Genomic DNA, 13862 nt, shown 5'->3' on the forward strand with positions numbered 1-13862 from the left:
GCAGGACTCTGCTTTCTTGTCAGGCTTGGGATCCACGTTCCCAAAGGAAGGAAGGCAACAGAACAGGATAAGTTAGGACACAGATTCTGTGCTCAGGGGAGCTTATGGTCGTCTACATGGTTGATTTTTTTTAATATTTTAATATCTAAATTCAAAAGGTACAAAATGGTATTTAGTGAAAAGCCTCTCACCCCTGCTGCCTAGAGGCAACCAGTTACATGTTTCGTATAACAGATTATTCCAGAAGTAACTGAAGCACATTTACAGTCTTATTTAACTACCGGCAAGGGACCTGTTGTAGACCATGGCTGGGCACTGCATGGGCCTTTCCAAGCACTGCCATCTCCCTCGTATAATTTCCACCTTCCTCCTCTGCTTTCCAGAGACCCCAGCGAGAGCCCGCAGACGGGAGGACGTGGTGTGACAGCAACAAGGGCCAAGTAGGAGAGAGCTGAGGAGCAGCGAGACCCCCGCACTGTGTCCAGGAGTTGCTCCTTCTGCCCCCCGCGCTCGTCTCACAGACTCTGCCAGGTGCCCACTCCCTGGGCAGCGCCATGGTGGTGCAGGACAGTGCAGACACTGGAGACGCCAGGGTAGGCGTGCGGCTGGAGCCCTTCCTGCACCAGGTCGGGGGACACCTGAGTGTGATGCAGTACGACGAGCACACAGTGTGCAAGCCCCTCAACTCCCAGGAACAGAGGTTCTACGAATCCCTGCCGCTGGCCATGAAGCGCTTCACCCCTCAGTATAAGGGTGAGTGTCTGGGAGGCCGGGGGGCACGGGGTGCCCACCACATGCCTCCCCCCACCTCCTCACTGCACTGTGGGTGGGTGTGAGGGTGGGCGTGAGAGTGGGCATGGGGACCTGCCCCTCTCCCAGTGCCAAGACGGTCTTCATGGTCCTCAGCTCTCTGAACTCTTCAAGACTCCAGGTCTGGAGTTTAATGTCATTTGGCTTCCCTACAAACCAGCTCAAGCTGCCAGGCTTGGAGGATTTGAGAATGAAATAAAATGATACTCTGGCCCCACCCTACCCTGTGGGGCTTTCTGGTCAGAACCTTGGGGTGTCATGACCAAGTCACGTGACCATGGCTGTCAAACATGGGACAGGTTGGGGCTCCTCGACCTCCCTGGGACAGGGGGCAAAGGGGATGAGACGCAGCTCATCTAGAAAATCAGAATCCTCACCTTCATCCAGGAAGGGGCAAAGCCAGGGGAATGGGCTGCCGTCAAGCTTGAGCTGGGGAAATTTCTGCAAACACAACAGATCTGATCACAGGCTGGGCCCTCTGGTGGGAAAGCTGGGTAGGGAGGGCCCTTTGCAGGCCTTGGAACATGAGGGGAACTATGGGACAGCCAGCCATCTGCTCTCTTTGTCATGGTAAAGGCCATGATAATAACAACCAAGTAAGTCAAAATCTCACTTGCATTTCAATGACGGGAATAACTGGGAAGGATGGGGCCTAACTGCATCAGTGTTTCTCAAAGTGTGATCTGGGGGTCAACCAACTTGACCAGAATCACTGGATCGCTGGTGTGTGTGTGACACGTGTACACAGTTGTTAAAATGCATGTTCCCAGGTCCCCGCCCCAGACCTTCTGACTCAGAATCCCTAGGGGCAGAGCCCAGGGCTCTGCGTTTAGCATGTTCCAGACCGAGAACCACTGGTAGGAGGGAGGCGGTGGCCAAGGCCTTGAGAGCTGGGCGTTGCTCCCAAGCACTGTCTCACATGTGCCCGAACTTCATTCCCGGCCTGCCAGGATCTCCTGAGAGTCTGGGAAAGACCTAACGGCACCCCCAACAAGTCCAAGGCCCTCTTCCTCTCTTGAGAGAGATGGGGAGGACGGCCAGTGGGCCGCCTGCACAGGCCTCCACTCTCTCCTGCCCAGACCTCTCCCGGGGCTTCTGGGGCCGCGGGCCTGCAGTTGTCCCGCTGGTTGCCGGTCACTGCCCACCTTGTCAGAGCACTCACTGGAGTCAGTGTCTGTCCTCTCGCAACTGAATTCAACCCAGCCGAGGACTGGCAGCACCTTGCGCGGGGCGACCTCTTGCCAGCAGCATTTCATGCTCGTTCAACACAACCCTGCAGCTGAGACAGGCCGCCAGGGCAGCTGCGGGCAAGGCAGGAAAGTAAGAGAGGCTGGCCGAATGTTCGGGGGACCCTGCCCAGGCCTCTCCCCAGTCTGCACGTGGCCATGCTTCTGCTGGGGCTGAGGAGCGCCCCACTCGCTGGTGCCCGTGGGAGTGCAGACCCCCACTCCGCCCTGCTTCCCCTTTCAGGGTGGGCCCTTCCTGTGTGCTGCCTACCTTGGGGGCTCAGCTAACTCAGTAAGTTAATCTGAGTTGAGGTATCACAGCTAAATGCCACAGGGGACACTGCAGCACCTGCCTTGGGGCTTCACACAGGAGAAGGGGTTTCTGAGCCCATCAGGGAGAGAACTGGGCCAGGGGACCTCGTGACACACCTCAGATGAGACCACGTAGCTGCCCACCTGCCCTGACTGTGGGGGGGAGGGAGGCAGAGCTATTAAAGCCCAAACATGAGGTTTTAGTGAAGCAGAAACACTGATTCACTGACCAGAACACAAGTTATGTGGCACCAACTAATGAGATATGCACATTTAAGGAGACACTAGAAAAATGCCCAGAAGCGGGACCCTCATGTTCTCAGATGCCTGGGGTAGAGGCAGGAGGGGAGGAAGCTGAGGTTAGGTTTTAGATGGGAAAGGGTCCCCAAAGTGGCTCTCAGGCTGTGTAGGCTTCTTGTTTTCACGATATTTGCTAATCCCTAGTTCTTTCTCTGTACCAGCCGTTACTGTAGTTTCTGTTTCATGTAACCCTCGCAACCATCCTATTCTCCCCACTGCACAGATGAAGAGACTGAGGCACAGAGAGGTTCCCTGACTTGCCTGAGGCCACACAGCCAGAGACCGGTGGAGCCGGGATTCCAACCCCGGGGTCTGGCTCCACAGGCTCCCACCCACCCAGGACACCATTGCTAGAGAGATGATCTCCTAGGAAGTCAGTAGCCCAATAAGGGACGGGACACGGCTGGCCTAGGGTCACCAGGCCAGTGATCTTACATCAGGGGGACTCGAATGCCCATGAGGCTGCCAGAAAAAGGTCTCCCTTTTTCTTCCCAACAAGCACAGCCTCCCAGAGAGAGGGGCAGTTTCTGAAGTGCCCACCTCATGCCTCACAGTGCACCCTCTCCCTTCTTGCTGCCCTGCACCACGATGGAAGCAGAGACGTCATTCCGAAGGGCAGTCTGCTTGTGTCAGAAGCTCGCCCTGGACCTTTTGCTGGGCCCCTCAGGCAGACAGCGCCTTGAGGCTCCATCCCCCAGCCTCCAGTCTGCCCATCAGCTTTGGGCAAACAAGGACACACTCCTGGATCAGTTGGTTAATGGTTGAGCCAGATTCATATTACAGACAGTGGTGAGTAAATGCTCTCATAAGCTTAAAAATAAATATATGACAGAATATCCACAGAGGTTCAGGAAGCAGCTTGGCCAAACCAAAATTGCTGAGATGCTCTGGGCATGTCAGTCGTGGCAGTAGGCACTCTTGCCTGCCCAGCTGGCACCATTGAGGGTCGAGGTGTGTGGGGCAGATAGGGATTTGGCCGGGTCCTGCCCTCTCCTTGTCAGGCAGTGGCAGCAGAGTGCTAGGAGCCCCTATGCCTCTGAGGCCCGATCCCCCGCAGACCCTGGGCACACAGAACAAGCTGGAAGCCTGGCTGGAGTCAACGTCACTCCTGATTAAAAAGAATAATCCAAGCTCCAAGGCAGTCTGGATCCCACTGGCAGGCTGTGCCTGTTGAACGCAGGCAACTCGAGGTCACTTGCAAGGGGGTTGTCTATGATGGGTGCCACCCTGTGGACCCCAGGCTTTGCAGAGATGGGCTGAGCCACAGAGGGGTGTGAGAGAGAGGGGGAAAGACAGACCAGACAGATGGAGACAGACAGAACAGAGACACACAGAAAGAGGCACAGAGAGAGGGCAGGGACAGTCTGGCTGTGTGGCTCTGACAATATGAGAAATAGAAATGACTTTCAGATTTTATTGGTTTGAGGTTATTTGCACCTCTGCTCTCCTCCATTTATTCAGACACTCAGAATTGATGAGATTATACAAGAGCTGGAGCCTGGGGAAGCAGGTGAAGGTCACATTTCTCATCCCTCCAGAGAGGTCTCCTGGGTCTGGAGCTCCCTGAGACAGTGGTTTCCGATGGGCCCGTTACCATAGCCCCACAGTAACTACACAGGAGGAAAAGGCCAGAGGGTTGCAGACAGTGGCTTGAACTTTACAAGATCCGAAAGAACCCTGCCCTTGGCCAGCACACCCAGGGCTCCGCACGCAGCCAGGAGGCCTCCAAGCTCCCCAGGGACAAGCGCAGGGTCCAGTAAGTTCTCTCCCCATCTTGCACTTGGAGGAGTGGGCTCACTGTGCTTTCCAGAAGGTCAGTGTTCCTCCCTGGAACAGGCACAGTGACCCTCCCATCCCAAGGAAACAGGGCTGGCACATCCTTGAACTTCTTGGTGCTCCCAGCCCTCTGTGCTGATGACCCTCTCTCGAGATGGTGGAATCATGGCTTATCTGTTCTGTCCCACAGAACAGAATGACCTAGAACAAATGTGACAGGGGACACAGCAGGAGCGTTCCCCATCCATGCACAGAGTGAGCCCAGGTGTGACAGCACTGGGCAGCCTGTTCTTGTTCCTTCTTCCATACCCACGGCTGACGTGATCCTCATAGAGCTCCCCCTTTACCAACTGGGCAACCTTGGGCAAATGACTCAATGAGTCCCACAGTCAACTACCTCACAGGCTTGTTATATCTTAGAGATAATGTAATGATCGAAAAGCACCTGCATGGTGTCAGCACAGGGTAGGCGTACAAGACATGCTCTTTATTGTTACTTTTACGATGATGTTCCAAACCTACCATCACCCCCATGCCCTCCTGAGCAGAAGAGCCGTGGCAGGCCCAGCCTAGGGAGGGACATGGCATTCAGGTAAAATGCAAAATGCCAGGTTCATGTACATTGCTACTGCTATATGGCTATTACAGGACACAGGCTGGAGGGGGAATAAGGAAAAGCAGAATTTTTAAGGAGCTGGAGAGAACCGAATGTCACTCAGACTGCAAAATCAGGGCACTGGGAATCTAGATGACAGGCCGGGCACCAGGAGATGCTGAGCTAGGCACAGACGGCTCTGAAGAGCAACTTGCTGAATTATAGAGCAGCTCTGGAAATGCGCGTCTGCCCTGACCAGCCGGGAGGGCGGGGGACGGACACCCGCAAAGAAATCAGCTGCCTTTACTGCTTGTTCAGCAGAAATTCTCTCTTGCTCTGAAAAGGCGACCGGAGACTTCAAGGGTGATTTTATGAGGCTGTGAGGGACATAGTAACATGCAACCCATACCCCTTCTTAGGGTCCCAGCAAACACAGGTGGTTCATTCAAAGAGGTTCAACTGGAGAGAGTTTAAAGAAGGTACCATTTGCCTTCGTGCATGCAGGATTACAGGAACAAGGTGTGGCAAGGTGCCCAGGGACAAGCAACGTGGGGAACTGTTCACACCCAGAGCAAGGGACGCTGTCACGGCAGCTCCCACCCCCCACCTGAGAGTCAAGGCCACAGAGGACACAAGCATGGCCAGAACCAAGGGAAGAAGGAAGGGAACAAGTGAGATGAACATCCCAACCTCTCTCCTCCCCACACCTACCCCCAACCTGTGCCTCCCACTGGCCCACCCCATTGGGAAACCAGAGAGCATGGGAGCTCACTGGAGCCCTCCACAGCATAAGCCTCTCCAGCTCGGAGCAGGGTGGAGAGGGGCGAGAGAGAGCTGGGTGGGGGGCAGACAGAGAATACTCATGGTGTCAGCTGCAGGAAGAACAGGACTCCAGAGACATAGGCTGTCACAAAACCCTTGGTGTGGCTGTCTCCTGTGCCTCTAAGGAGAGTGTCATTCCCTCTTGGCCAGAACTCTGGTGAGGTCAGGCACCCCCTGGAATCCAAAATCCAGGAGGAAGGCCTGGACTCGGCTGCCAGAGCACAGAATCCAAGGGGAGTGACCACAGAGGCGTTAACGTGTGCCAGAGCTAATTACCCGGCCTGGCCAATGTCCCAGAGGACAAGCCCAATTAGCACACTTGTCACTTGCACAACCAGTGACCAGAGTAGGATGTAGAGTGCCTTCATTCCAAATACTGATGGTTAGGAGGTAACACAGGTTGGGGAAATTTCCCAACTCTTCCATTTCACATGAAAGAACCATGTTCTGTTGATAATCTCCACTTGCTGATGTGTGTAACCAAAGGAAATGGCTGAGTGTGTGTTATGTCCAGAGATGGGGGCAGGTGCCAATGAAGAGGTGGCTGAGAGGCCTGATCTCCTCAAGTTTGAGGAAGGCTTCCTGGAAAAAGCTGGCCAAAGATAAATAGGGGGAAAAGAAAGGATGACGAAGGAGGCAAAGGGTAAGGGGGAGAAGGGGATGGACCCCAACTTCCCTTATTGCCTGTCTGCAGACAAACCTCTCACCCTTCCCCACTCTGACCCTCATCAGCTCGCGAGGCGGGGGAGCCCCTCTTCACAGAGGACCAGCAGCCCCGACGCCTGCTGCTGGGCCAGTTGAGTTGGCTGTGGTGTAACTGGGAAGGAATGACTGTGCAGAGGAGCTGGAAGGAACAAAATGTCCAGGGCTGGCTTTGTTTAAAGCATGAAGGGGCCAAGAAGTGGGTTAAAGCTGGGGATGTGTAGAGACCAGCCCAAGGTTATTTTCTGTAGGTTCTGAGACGCTCAGGGCTTGTTCTTGGAACAGGGTCAGGTTCGGGCTAACCCAGGCTGTCCCTGTGGCTCTGGGGGAGGCGGGAGGGCGACCAGTGCCATTAATCTACAACTCAAAATGATGCCCCCCATTGCACCATGTCCACTCAGAGGCAAATCCCATCTGGTTTCTCGGCCCCCTCCCCTTCCTCGTATGTTCTGTAGGCACCATTACAGTGCACCTCTGGAGAGACAACAGTGGCCATCTCAGCCTGGTCGCCAACCCGCTAAAGGAGAACCGGGGGCCCTTCAAGGTCTCCACGGAGTCAGCGGCGATGGCGATATGGCAGACGCTGCAGCAGACCACCGGCGGCGGTGATGCCCATGCTCTCACCCAGTGGCAGCATGCACAGCTGGCACACTCACTCAAGGAGAGGTGAGGGCTACTCGGCAGGTGACAGAAACCAGGGCGGCCCGTCCCCACGCTCCCACCCGTGCCCAAGGCCAACAGCCCACCAAGAAAACGAGAAATTCAGATGAAGGTTCTGTCCAAAATAACCCACATGACCAAAGAAAAGGAATGATTTTTCTTTTATGCCACATCTAGAGGGAGGGATTACGATGCATTTTATCCCAGCAGCTGATGCACAGGCACAGTCAAATACGAGTAGGTGTTCGGTACATATTTGTTTAATTAAATACCTCCTTCACTGAGACCATGAAGTGTCTCTGGGGGAAAAAATGTGCACAGCAGAAACTCTAGAATAGTTTATATAAAGGAAAAAGCATGGCTACTTTCTCTCAGAGATCATGTCTCTCCTTTGCAGTGGGACAGGACAAGAAGTTAATGGGGCGCTGAGTGGAGGCCACTGAGGTCCTTGGAGAGGTCTCCCCAAACCGAAAATCTAGCTGACCTTTCTCAGTTGAAAAGGATCCCTGGGGACTTTAAAAACATTTATGGGAAACAAAAGGAAGCTAATACAATGAAAATACCTCCTTTCCCTAAGGAGCACTGCGGACCTAATTAAGCCTCTTGGCGCCACATCAGGAAGCTCCACTATCTCCACTCCACAGATGAGGAGCCCAAGACGCAGGCAGGCAGGAGAAGGGGGGTGGACGCAGGCTCTGCGGTCCCCACAGCCCCCACCTCCCCCACCCAGTGGCATTTTGGGGTCTCAAGGCGGCTTTCGCCTCTTACCTCACTTGGACCTCACAGCAATCCCCTGACGGGGAGAGAGGGGCAGATCAGATTGTCTTCCTCCATTTCACAGCTGAGGGCACTGAGCTTCAGACAAGAGAACCACAGGCTGGAGTGACAGCCTGAAACCCCCGACTTCTGACTCCCGGGGGCTGGCTGCCCCCACACTGCCTCAACAGGACACCACTTAAAAGTGAACTTAAGCCACCTCTGCTCTGAGGAGCTGACAAACTCTAATGACTCAGGGAGACCCCTCACAGGGCTGCAGTGCGGCATGACCTGGTGCTGGGCCCGGCTGGCAGGGAGGATGCTCCGGGGCGCTCCAAGGCCCAGCGGGCGTCTCCCAGGCAGCCTGGTGAGAGCCGCCCTGCAGGGCAGCCAGGACAGCCCTTATCAGAGCCCACCCCAGGGTGGAGCCCCGGCAGTCGCAGGGGACGGGAGACCTCTGACCCGACGGCTTCCCTCAGCTGCAGCCCTGCCAAGGCGCACCTAGCGTCCGAGTTCCACTTCAACGCCGAGGCCTCCTCCCTGGTGGAAGACGCCAGCAGGAACCAGGCGGAAAGGAGCTTTAACCCGTGGGGGCTGCACTGCCACCAGGCCCACCTGACCCGCCTGTGCTCCGAGTACCCGGAGAACAAGCTGCACCGTATCCTTGCCCAACTTCCCCACCCTCCCCGCTGCACAGGCCTGTGGAAGGAGAGCTGGGGACAACAGGGAGCCGAAGGGGGAGACAGAGACAGACAGACAGAAATGAGAGAGAGACAAAAGGGGAAAGGGAGAAAAAGACACACATGGTGGTAGGGGAAGGGTGGGAGAGCTAGACAGATAGGAGGGATAGTTTAAGGGGCACAAGCCCTCAATCTGGGTCCAGAAGAAATCAGAGCCTTCCAAAAGAAAAATCAGAGAATATGGGGACGTCAGAATGGGAATGAAACTGAACACAGGCCCCCTAGCAGGGCCACTGGCTGTGTCTGTGCCTCAGCAGTAAAGACGGGCCAGACTGCGGGTCCCTGTGGGCAGGCAGCAACCTGGGTGGGGTGGCAGGGGGCTCAGTGATTTGGGTACCCCACCTCTTCTTTCTGTCCTTCCAAATTCTCCCCACCAGAATCTTCCTGATGGAGTGAGGAGGGAGTGGGGTGCCTCCCTTAGGGAAGTGCCCGTGGGGTGGAATCCGCCAGGAAGCAGACCCCACTCCCCCCAGGCCACCATTTCTCAGTGAGCAAATTTAGGCTTGAAATATCCTACCCTTTTGTCACAACTGGACTCCCGCCTGCAAACCGGTGGCGGGTTTCACAGTATTTACCAAGACACATCTGCAACCCTAATCCCTAAGAAGCTTTTGCAGGATAATTACTCTGCTGAAATTAATATTCCTGCAACTCCTCTCTGAAGCTAACATCAACCTACTTCTCCCAAAAGGTACTGACCCATTCAGTGACTCGAGGTTTTAGCCTTATGATTTTCTGCCATAAAATGTAAATTGGGCATAGCCTGCCAGGGACTTCATGCCTGCATTTAAATTTCAACTTCAGAGCAGAAAAGCAAAAGGGAAAAAAACTCACATACTCATAAACTCCCCACCAAATAAATGGACTTATTAAAGCAGTCTGCAAAGTTAATACCCTGAATTCTTAACAGCCGCAATGAGCTTGTCCGTAAGGGGAAATGGGGGTTGGGGGGGGGGGGTGTGAAGACGTGATGCTCAGAGCAGGGATTTCCAGCCGGCTTCAGGGGCATGCTAACTGCCTTGTGTTGGGCAGCAGCTTTACGTCCCGGGAGGCTTCCTTAACTTAGAATGACTAGGGTTCTTGCTGCTGGAAAACGTCGTGTCACAGTACAAGCACCCCTGCGTCCTGGACCTGAAGATGGGGACCCAGCAGCACGGGGACGACGTGTCGGAGGAGAAGAAGGCCCGCCACATGAGGAAGTGCGCGCAGAGCACGTCGGCAGGCCTGGGCCTGCGAATCTGCGGCATGCAGGTGGGTCCCAGAGGGCCCGCTGCAAGGCCCACATCCCTGCACACCCATTGTGCAGCAAGACGTCTCCCTTCCAGACTCCACACCCCCTGCAGAGCCCTTGGCTTTGGGGGAGCAACAGAGCAGAGAGCCAGGCTCTGCTCTTTCAACAAGGAAAGGCCTATCCTAGTCCACGATACGCGGGGTATTTTAAGAGCATCCATCACCATAGGGGTGTTGAAACCTCACCTTTTTTATGTATATATAAATCAGTTGTACTGAGATATATTCACACATCATACAATTATCCATGGTGCACAATCAGCAGTTCAGAGCACCACCACACAGTTGTACTTTCATCACCCCAGAAAAACAAGAATAAAAAATAAAAGTAAAAAAGAACACCCAAGTCATCCCCTGCCTTCCACCCTATTTTCCACTTAGTTTTTGTCTCCATTTTTCTACTCATCCATCCATACAGTGGATAAAAGGAGTGTGATCCACAAGGCTTTCACAATCACACAGTCACCCCTTGTAAGCTACATTGCTATAAAATCGTCTTCAAGAGTCAAGGCTACTGGGTTGGAGTTTGATAGTTTCAGGTATTTATTTCTAACCTAAAAAGTGTTATCTATATAGTGCATAAGAATGTCCACCAGAGTGACCTCTCAACTCCATATGGAATCTCTCAGCCACTGAAACTTTATTTTGTTTCATCTCACATCCCCCTTTTGGTCAAGAAGATGTTCTCAATCCCACGATGCTGGGTCCAGATTCATCCTCAGGAATCATATCTTGCATTGCCAGGGAGATTCACACACTCTGGGAGTCAGGTCCCATGTAAGGGGGAGGGCAGTGAGTTCACCTGCGGAGCTGGCTTAGCTAGAGAGAGGAGGGCCACATCTAAGCAACAAAGAGGTACTCGGGGAGATTCATAGACACAATTATAAGCAGGGTTGGACTCTCATTTGCAGTAACGAGCTTCGTAAGGGCAAGCCCCAAGATAAAGGGCTCAGCACACCAAACCACCAGTCCCCAGTGTTTGAACCTCACCATTTCTTAACTTGGTTTCCCTGTCTTGGGCAGCTGAAACTTTCCACAGTGGCCACGTGGGTCCTGCCCATGTTGAGAGCAGACCTTTGATGACAGTGTGTGAGCAGAGGCTGGGGAAAGAACTAACAGCAATAGCTTCTCTGTACATTCCAAGCTTTACCGATTTCTCATTCTCTTGAATGATAAAGCTGAATCCGCTCCTTCTCAGATGCTGTAAGGCAGTCTGTTCTTTGAATTCTTATGAGCCATTCCATCTTCTTAATCCACCTTTTCTGCTTTTTGCTACCTGCTCTGTTTAACAAAGTGGGAAAGTTGTAACCTGCTAAACCCAGGCAAAGGAATGGTTAATTTGTTTTATCACCCAGACTCCATGCTTCATTTTTGCTGCTCAGATGTGGCTTACAGCAGGGGCTTCAGGAGAACAGGAGGGAATAATCTTTCTCCACCCATTCACTCTTATGATCTGTCTACTCAGAGCAAAACCAGATACTGACTTGACGGTAAACATTATTGCTTTCCTTAATTGAAACTGCCACCCCTTGAAGCTGGAAGTTGAGTCTATAAATTTGTTGCACAGATGTCCCTTGAAAGGCTCAGAATGCAGTCCTCAAGAGAATGGAATGTGATGATTTGTGGGGTAAATGGAATCTCTCTCTGGACCTTCACCTTATGAAATTGACCTGATTTACATAGAAAGGGATGCCTGTCATGTATTTATGATGGCTAATTTAGCAGCCAATCTCCAGCCCTCCAAAGACAACACCAAGTCTATGATAACTTTCTAACTTTTTTCAACATTGGTTTTCCATACACATATCATGTTATCGGAAGGAAAGAAAGACCTGAGGAACTGTCTTGGCCAGGTATGGGAAGCTCTCCTCAGGTGTGCCAGGCAGAAGTGTGCCAAGCCACCCTCAGGCTGTGCCAGCCACTGGCCTCAGGTCAGCCTCTACTGCTGCTTGTGTCATCTGAATGAAACAGGGGTGGCTGCCATTGTCCCCCCATCAGCATCTCTCTTCCATCTGCTCCCTTCTGGTGGCCAAGACATAATAGGGGAGGGGAGAAGAGACTGTGCCAGGGAGGGGAGCCACTGTTAACCTCCCTCCTCCAGCCGGCTCCCCTCAGCTGCATGTGGCTGCCTGAAAACTCCATCCACAACTGAGGTAGCCTGTATTTTTGTCTTCAAACAATTCACCCCTTTCCACCCCAAGAGCCATTACTGTTTCCTTCGAATCTGCAGAGAAAGGACTTTATAAACTTTGCTGGGGAAAATTTAATCTAGTTGGTTTTCCAAGGCCATTGGCTGTGGTTTCAGATTCCTACTAAGCTTTCTAGCTCTTTGCTACTATTTGAACTGAAGAGGGCCAGCAGCCAGGATTTAAATCATGATTTGGAGGTTGTACTGGAAATTCACAAGAAAGGATATCCAAACCTTTTCCTCATGGGTGGAGGGTCACCTCTATAGGGTAAAGGATCTTTAGACCTTGAATTACTATTAAAGGCTTGCACAGAAAGCATTTTAAAATGTAAAAGCTACATCGGTGTTTGATGGAAGATCAAACTTCCTTCATTTCAGTCATTCTTGCCCTGCATCTCCTGGAGATCTGTTTATACATCATGTTAGCTGGTAACACTGCAATTGTAGCAGATGTCTTTTTTTTTTTAAAGTTTGCATTTCTTCACATTGTCTCTTTTTTCCTCTTTTGAACAAAAGGTTTATCAAACTGATAAGAAGCACTTTCTCTGCAAAGACAAGTACTATGGAAGAAAACTCTCAGCCGAGGGGTTCAGACAAGCCCTCTATCAGTTCCTGCACGACGGAACCCGCCTCCGGACAGAGCTCCTGGAGCCCATCCTTTGCCAGCTCCAGGCCCTCCTCTCGGTCATCAGGTGCCAGAGTTCATACCGGTTCTACTCCAGCTCTCTCCTCATCATCTACGATGGGCAGGAGCTGCCGGGAAGAACCACAGGGGGCCCACATCCTCAGGGGCCTCCGCAGACAGCCCCCGGCAGCTCTCCCGGAGGCCTCGCCAAAGTTGACATCCGAATGATCGACTTTGCTCACACAACCTACAAGGGCTCCTGGAATGAGCACACCACCTACGATGGACCAGATCCCGGCTTTATCTTTGGCCTGGAAAACCTCATCCACATCCTGCAGGATATCCAAGAGGGAGAATGAGACTAGTTGGGTCCATCTGGATTCTTCTGGGTACAGATCTCAAAAGAGACCGATCAGTAGCTAGGGTAGTCTAGGCACTCCTCGACTCTGTAATAATTACATCTCCTTTCAAAAGCCTCCCTCTAGATGGCAGGGTATAGTAACTGGTAAAGAAACCAGCTCTGGTGGGAATTCCACATACTCTGGCATCTTGCTTGAACCTTGGTCGTCATAGAGAGAACTGTCAGTATAGATTGGCACCATACTGGAGTATACTGGAGGGGCGCGGCATGAGTTACACTGGCATTACAGAGAAGTTCTCGAGTATTTGCAACTAAAAATGCTTTGTTGTTAGGCTGCAGTCCTCGCAAGCTGAGAGGAAAGAACCTTATTTGAAGAAGCCTTGAAGAGTGAGCTCGTGGTTTTTCTGCTCATATGGGCTGCCCACTCCAAGGGCAGTCAGAACTAATGAATACCTGTTACTTCCTAAGAGGCATTTTAGGTCTGGCAGGATGAAGTGGGACAAACCCACCCATCTCACCATGCTTTGTACCCAGATTCTGGGTAGATAACGACAATTTCAAACATGAGCAGCAGCAAACCAAGACCTCAGGTTCTCCATTTTTGCCCAAGGAGAGGGGGCGTCTCTTTACAGACTTCTGAGTGCCCACTGGAAGCAATGGTTCTGCTAGATTCCGACCATGGTGAGGCTCTGACCATGA

The 13862-nt window shown here is 52.6% G+C and overlaps 1 protein-coding gene across 1 annotated transcript; it reads left to right on the plus strand.

Annotated features, from left to right (window-relative positions):
* The first annotated feature begins 554 nt into the window (after positions 1–554).
* On the plus strand, positions 555–13161 carry IP6K3 (inositol hexakisphosphate kinase 3). The gene is made up of 5 exons (XM_037842439.1): positions 555–753; positions 6999–7209; positions 8445–8617; positions 9775–9950; positions 12694–13161. Exons 1-5 carry the CDS (start codon positions 555–557, stop codon positions 13159–13161), a joined length of 1227 nt encoding a protein of 408 aa, XP_037698367.1.
* The last annotated feature ends 701 nt before the right edge of the window (positions 13162–13862 follow it).

This window comes from Choloepus didactylus, chromosome 7 (assembly GCF_015220235.1).
Source record: "Choloepus didactylus isolate mChoDid1 chromosome 7, mChoDid1.pri, whole genome shotgun sequence".
Lineage (NCBI taxonomy): Eukaryota > Metazoa > Chordata > Mammalia > Pilosa > Megalonychidae > Choloepus > Choloepus didactylus.

Excerpts from the sequence above, each read along its gene's own strand:
- IP6K3 (XM_037842439.1), top strand. The coding sequence starts at position 555 with ATGGTGGTGCAGGACAGTGCAGACACTGGAGACGCCAGGGTAGGCGTG. Across the intron at positions 754-6,998 it reads CTTCACCCCTCAGTATAAGG|GCACCATTACAGTGCACCTC; the intron begins GTGAGTGTCTGG and ends TATGTTCTGTAG. Across the intron at positions 8,618-9,774 it reads CCCGGAGAACAAGCTGCACC|GGTTCTTGCTGCTGGAAAAC; the intron begins GTATCCTTGCCC and ends TAGAATGACTAG.